Genomic DNA, 7,671 nt, shown 5'->3' with positions numbered 1-7,671 from the left:
ACACATACTCACCCCTCTGAACGCATGAGCCAAACCTTATCCTATGAGCATCTTCGAAGATTGAGCCGGCATATTCTCGAGATTGACGAAGTCGCCACAGACGCCTCGCTGTCAACGGGAACGTTGCTTACCACTGAGCACAACGTCATTAAATTCTAGAATATTCGCTCCTATAAGAAGTCGAAACTAGAACCTAAGATGCTACCGAAGCTCTGTAACTAATAGACTATGTGCTCTTCAAAAAAAAAACTTAAACCCTAGATTCATGCATTTTCACCCTAGGATAGGGTAATATTATCTTGTGCTTGAGCGACAATAAGGTTTAATAAAAGCAAAAAATACAATTACAAATGACACGGAAATCTCTAAAAACCAAATGACACATAAATGAAATATGTTGACTCACTGTATTAGAAAATATAAATCATTTTAGTTTTATCTGAAATCAAACTTCATTAATTTGTTAAACATAAGCCGACATTATTTACAATATCATATTAGTTTTTCTTTGCCACCCGCCGGTTGGTTCCCGACCTCGCTGGCGCCGCTCTACCCGGCATCTCCCTCTTTTGGACATGCAAATTATTGAAGCAAATAACCCATCAGGGTAGCGGTGCAGCCTTGACCAGCCTATAGAATTAGCGCTCGCGGCGATGGCTCGGCTGCGAGCGCTGCTAACCCTGGCGGTCCTCGCGCTCGTCGCCGGTGGCTCATGCGCCTTTGAGTTCGAAGAGGCCACCATCGACAGCATCCTTGTTGGCTTCAAGAACGGTAGCCTCACGTCGACGGCGCTCGTCCGCTACTACCTCGACCAGATCACCCGCCTGAACCCACTGCTGCACGCTGTCATTGAGGTCAACCCCGACGCACTCCGTCAGGCCGCGCGCGCCGATGCCGAGAGGTCGACCGGCCACCACCGAGCGGCCGCCGGACTCCACGGCGTCCCGTTGCTGATCAAGGACCTCATCGCGACGCGCGACCGGCTGAACACGACGGCTGGGTCGCTCGCGCTGCTCGGGTCCGTGGTCAGGCGCGACGCCGGCGTCGTGGCGCGGTTGCGCCGCGCTGGCGCCGTCGTGCTCGGCAAGGCCAACCTCCCCGAGTGGGCGAACTTCCGGAGCGCTCGCAGTGCAGGAGGACTGCACGGCTGGAGCGCGCGCGGCGGACAATCTCGGGTAGGCTCCCGCTGCTGATAATCCTCTAGGTTCTTGCCTTGTTTCTTCTGACCTGTTGTCACCGTGCGGCTCACGCGCACGAACGAGCAGGATCCTTATGTGCTCTCGGCCAATCTGTGCGGGTCGAGCACAGGTTCATCGATAGCGGCAGCGGCGAATATGGCGGCGGTGACATTGAGGACTGAAACCATGGATTCAATACTCTGCCCGGCGTCGCTGAACTCGGTGGTTGGGATCAAGCCCACAGTTGGGTTGACAAGCCGGTCGGGCGTCATCCCCTTCTCTTCTAGGCAGGATACTGTTGGGTAAGTAAGGCCTTGTTTAGTTCGCGAATTTTTTTGGATTTTGATACTGTATCACTTTCGTTGTTATTTAGCAATTAATGTTTAATTATGGACTAATTAGACTTAAAAGATTCGTCTCGTGGTTTATAGTTAAACTGTATAATAAATTATTTTTTTTCAACTACATTTAATGCTCCATGCATATGTCCAAACATTCGATGTGATGGGTACTGTAGAAAATTTTTTGAAAACTAAACAGGCCTAAACATACTAGCTAGTACAACTATTTTTTACTACAGCTTTTAGTATTTGACCATGTTTGGATTCTAACAACATCGGTTTCATTCGACTCTCTATTTATTGAAGAACTATTTATTAGGCTACTACTAAGACCCTTGGATTTTGCAAATAAATCTGAACTCAAACGCAGACCAATATGTCGCACAGTCGCAGATGCGGTCCATGTGTTGGATGCAATAGTTGGTTATGATGCCCTTGATGCTGCAGCCACAAAAGCTGCATCCAAGTACATCCCTCAAGATGGTTACAAGCAGTTCTTGAAGATTGAAGGACTAAATGGCAAGAGAATAGGGATACCAAATGGTTTCTTTGATTTCACAGATGGAACAGAGCGACAGATTGTGTATAAACAACATTTAAATACAATGAAGTAATAATAATGGACAGTATTAACAGTATGTGCAATTTTCAATAAGATCTATTATATTTTCTATATCTAACCATTTTTTTGCACTGTCCATCTAACTCCAAGCATTGGCTGATTCTTCTATGTTATGTTTTACCTAGGTCTACATTACAAAGTTCTATGTGACCTTCTAGATTTGCTAACTAATCATAGAATTAAAATTTTAGCGTAAATTAAATATTTCATGTGATAATTGATTTCTTAATGTGACGTGATAGTTTAACAACTCAAAAAGATTATGGATAATATTGACTACTTTGGCCAGTGAAGATCAACCATATTATGTTTATATTCCCTATCAATAAGATGGTAGCCATCGACAGTTATATATTTCCTTAATAATTATTATTGTCTGAATGAAATTGTTTGACCATATCTTCCTCTATCAGAAGTTGGGAAAGCATAAATAAAATTATCCATTCCCAAGTCAACTACATATGTCGTTGAACTTATGGATATATCTATGCCTATCCAATTGTTGTGAACACGGACCTAAGTCCCAATTTTTATTTGATATCTACTCCTTTTGTAGGCAATATGGAGCAACTGTGATTGAGAACCTTGACATTGCAAATTTGAGTGGCATACTGAATATTACTGGAAGTGGACTGTTGAACGTACTAACAGCAGAGTTCAAGTTCAACCTGAACAATTATTTGTCTAATCTATCGTACTCACCTGTCCATTCTCTCGCTGAAATAATAGCATTCAACAACGCTCATCCTGTTGAGGTTAGCTCCTAGTTATATCTAACCTGTCTCCACTCTTTCTTGCAAGTCCATTGTAATTATTACAAACGATAAATTCATATTGCAGATTTGAAATTCTATAAAATTTTAAAACATATAAAATGTGTTGATTTTCTCTATTGATCGTTGAGTGTAACAAAAGATTTGGATTATGGACTACAGGAGAAGCTTAAAGAGTATGGGCAGCAAGTCCTTCTGATGTCTGAAAACACAACAGGGATTGGCACCCAGGAGAGGACAATAATTCGTCAACTGGAAGAGCTATCGGAAAATGGTATTGTCAAGCTGATGACTGAACACCGTCTTGATGCAATCCTGACACCTGATTCAGAGGCCACCCCACTCATTGCCTACATTGGTCTCCCTGGGATTGTGGTGCCGGCTGGGTATGATGAGCAGGGCGTCCCCTTCAGCATTTGCTACAGCGGGCTCAAGGGTTACGAGCCGAGGTTGATTGAGATGGCTTATGCATTTGAGCAGACCACGAAGGCGCGAAAGCCTCCAATGTTTAAGAATTAGAACATACAACAGCATCATAGGGGAATCGACAACATCTTTGCTCTGAAAAGAAACCTTTACCCATAAGTCTCTTTGGACCTATTTTCGCATAAATCGAAAAAGAAATACTTCAATTTCTCCTTCATCTTATCCGCATATGCATGTTCAGGCACGTTTATTGAGAACGTATGTTCAGGTATGTTTGAAGAAATAGCTGGTTCTTCTCCACTTCAATTGTACGTCCATGATATGCTAATCTAGTGCAATGCGTTAGAAGCATGAAATAATTAAGATGCCACCTTAAATTGGAAGAAAATGTAGAACTTAAAACTCAAAAACCAATAAAAAGGAGCAAATGCCAGGTATGAGCTTATGGTAGTATATCAACACCATCAACTAGGGTATCAATGTCAGTGTTTTTTTAGCATCGGCGAGTGATTCTCGTGGATTGCGTGTTTGGATGTGGATGGTATGCGAGAAGACACAAGAGTTTATACTGGTTCGAGCAGAAAATCTCTACGTCCAGTTCGTCGCTGCTCGTGTATCTCACATCAGTTTGCAGTAGGGGAGTACAAGCGGTAGGGAGAGGGATGGGATCCCAAGTCTGGTGTGGAGTGCGTGGGTGTTCTTGCTCCTGGCCCTTTGTCGTCGCCAAGGACAGAGTCCTCTTCATCAAATTGTATATATATATATCAATTTCTTCAGAATACATACCATAGTCATCGATATCGTCCTCCTAGTCTTGAAATCCATAAATAGATTCTGTAGCAAAACAATATTTCAGGTGAATTGTTAAATTAAAAACATTGCTGGGAAACAGGGGCGGAGCCAATTGAGGTGCATGGGTGTACAGATGTACACCCAATAATTTGGACAAAATTTTTTTAGCAAGTATATATATATATATAACTGAGTTAGATCATGTTTATTTGAGCCCAAATTAGAGAACTAGGCCCGTGGGCTGGCCTGCTATCTCAGCCACACTGCCTCATCCTCACGCCAATCCCCTTAAGGAGCTCAATGATAGGTTTGATGAGGTAAACACTGATTTGCTTATCTATATGTCATCATTCAATCCCACGGATTCATTTGCTGCATTTGACAAGGAGAACTTGATGAAACTTGCTAAATTTTATCCCAAAGATTTCTCAGTCACCGAGTTGAGGCGTCTATCCTATCAACTTGGTAAATTCATTATTGATGTGCGTGGTGATGAAAGATTTAGGAAGGTGAAGAATATTGCTGAGTTTTCAGTCTTACTTGTTGAAACAGATAAACATGCCATACACTAATATGTGTACAAGCTTTTGAAATTAGTGTTGTTGCTACCAGTTGCAACAGTAAGTGTTGAAAGGGCATTTTCAGCTTTGAATTTTGTGAAGAACAATCTAAGAAATAGCATGGGGGTCAATACTTAAATGATTGCTTGGTTCCATTTATTGAGAAGGAACTTTTCCTACGTGTTGCTGATGAAGACATCATCTCCTGTTTCCAAAAGCCACCTCGTCGAGTTAATTTGTAATTTTTTTATTGTATGGATAATAGATTAAGGAACCATTTGTATTGTATCATGTAACTTTAACCTTATTTTCATGAAGCTCTATCTTTTATGTGCGATGATTGTTCGGTTTCGGTAATATGCATGTACACCCAATCTTGAATTCCTGCCTCCGCCACTGCTGGGAAACTAAACAGTTTTATTGATTAATTACCTTTATGTGCTGGTAGAAGATGGTCATCATCATCAAAACTAATATCATCGTTGCTTCCTAGATGGATGTCACCTACAACATATAATGGGTTCACATTATGGTCTCCCTCTAATTAACAAATCAATTAATCTATTTATGGGTTATGACACAACATTAATAAAATCATGTGCATCCGTTTGCCGAGTGTCATTCAGACGTCTGGCACTCGGCAAAGGTATGTTTTGCCAACACGACCGTTTTCTGGTAGTGGTACCTGGGATAAATTCTTCTTCGTCGGCAGCAACAAAGTGTAGGTCAAAAGGATGCACAGACTTGTCATGTACATATTTATTGATGTCAATTGAACTATCTTTTCTTACTGTGGAGTGACTTGATTAAGAACAGGTAGACAATCTGGTTCTTCTGTGCAGGAATGTTGAGGTCCATGCCGATTTTGTGGCTGACAAGATGCTAAGCGAAATGGCAACATGCTGCTGGATTTCCTAGATTTATAGGCCATGTGGTCAGGGTTCTGGCGCTGGGAGTAATTTTTTGTAGCCGGTGAAATTTTGACGGTAAAATTTATTTTCTGGTGCTAGTGAACACTCTCTATAGTCTTTCATTTGTGCCTGCCGCCTGGCTCAATTTATAGTTTTTATTCAGTGTCAACAAACCTGCATGGCGCTAAAGAGAAGCAACAAACCTGCACGGCCCCAATAAACATTGGCGCGACCTAGGGTGGCAATTTTCCCAGCAGGGCGGATTCCCACGGAGACCCGACCCGAACCGGGTGGGGTGGGTACCAAATTTTCCCATGACGGAAGTGGGTCGAGGCCCCGAAACTTTAATAGGTTGGGGATGGGGATGATTTCTCACCGCGGGGCACCATGGGCCCCTGATATGAGAAGTGGCCCATCAACAATTGCTGCCCATCAAAGCCCAATAGACCATTACCCCTTGCTGGTCAGCTCATCTCACATCTGACGCGAAGGCTCCACGCCATCATCGCGCCGCCGTCCTCCTGACGAGTTTTGAGCGGGCGCAATTATGCATCACCTCAGGTAATGGTTATGCCAACCATCATCTGAAGCACGTGTGATTAATTTTTCTCAGATCCAAACGGCATGTTGGGTCCTATCTTAGGCATATTAGTATCTTTTTTTGCGAGTTAATTCTTCTATTACTGTTTCCGTGCGCAAGTTGCTAGCTAAATAGTTAAAAGAATAAGCCATGCATGCTGATATAGAGAAAAGGCTGACATCACCCATATGTGCATGCAAATCCACAACTAAAATAAGTTATGAGTATAAAACCGAGCATCCAAATTAAAATTTAGATTTCACCATTATCTTTCTTATGAAAAAAATCTTCAAAACAACACCACACTTGCCTATGTTTGTTTGATATTTTAAAAACATTTTATTACCACTAAATGATTAATTTTAAAATAATGTGAACACATATTTTGACACCACGAACAAATAATTATTCTTACGAACAAAATGTTAAGATCACAACAAATAATAATGTACAACAAACAAAAATAGTAAACATTGCAAACATTTGATTGTATAATACTGGAAAATGAATATCTCGAGCAAATAAATCAACATCCCCCAACAATTTAATCTACAAAGAGAACAAATAATTTAGCATTACGAACAAATTAGTTATACGCAGACACAATGAAAAATGTATCTACATTTAGAAAATATCCTTATAATCATATATACATGTATTAAACAAGTTAATATATAAAAAATAAATTATAAAAGAACTCTATAGGGCATGTCCGCGCTCTACAACTTACGTAGATTCGTAGTTAACAAGTAAGTTAAACAAAAAGAACAAGTCCGCCTTGTCCCTCTGAACTCTTGCCAAAGTCCAAAATTTCCCCCTGAACTTCACCGGACATCCTACACCCCGAACTCTTGAAACTGTTTGATTTACCCCTCAGGACCAAAACCACCCAGGTTTTTGCCACAGCGAAGCAATTTTTTCTTTTTTTTCTCCCACCAGCTTTCTTAGCAAGAAAAAATAGTTAAATGAAATTATTAAATTTTTTATAGAGGTAGAGTAGTTCATAGAGAAACTATTTTAACAATTTTTTTAGTTGGAATGCAAAAGAATATAAATTTAAATATCCGAATATGGGTAAAATTTAAGTTTCATTGAATGTTTAGTGTAAATGTGCTCCAAATTTTACCAAATTTTAAACATATGGTTTATCTTAAATTTAGTTTCCTATTTTAATTTATTTGACTCATGTTCCATAGCAATATTTTAAGTTTGTTCATAAAGGTCAAATTTGCACCAAATTTGATTATTTCAATAAAATTTTGAATTTTCCGGGGAAAATGAGTGAACTAAATTTAACATGATAAACCAAGTTCAAAATGAACCTAAATTTTCAGATTTGGTAAACTTAGATCACATTTTGATGCTCTAAAAATTCAATGAAACTTAAATTCTATCTATGTTTGAATATTTATATTTTAGTTTTTTTCCATTCCAACTAAAAAATAGTTAAAATAATTTTCCTATCACCTACTCTACCTCTATAAAAAA

General features: G+C 40.1%; 1 protein-coding gene across 1 annotated transcript; it reads left to right on the top strand.

Annotated features, from left to right (window-relative positions):
- The first annotated feature begins 631 nt into the window (after positions 1–631).
- On the top strand, positions 632–3,549 carry LOC120642900 (probable amidase At4g34880). Its single transcript, XM_039919486.1, has 5 exons — positions 632–1,175; positions 1,266–1,480; positions 1,890–2,129; positions 2,698–2,896; positions 3,077–3,549. The coding sequence occupies exons 1-5, from the start codon at positions 654–656 to the stop codon at positions 3,431–3,433; spliced, it is 1,533 nt and encodes a 510-aa protein (XP_039775420.1). The 5' UTR covers positions 632–653; the 3' UTR covers positions 3,434–3,549.
- The last annotated feature ends 4,122 nt before the right edge of the window (positions 3,550–7,671 follow it).

Source organism: Panicum virgatum, chromosome 7K (assembly GCF_016808335.1).
Source record: "Panicum virgatum strain AP13 chromosome 7K, P.virgatum_v5, whole genome shotgun sequence".
Classification (NCBI taxonomy): domain Eukaryota; kingdom Viridiplantae; phylum Streptophyta; class Magnoliopsida; order Poales; family Poaceae; genus Panicum; species Panicum virgatum.
This window is presented reverse-complemented; position numbering and strand designations above follow the sequence as displayed.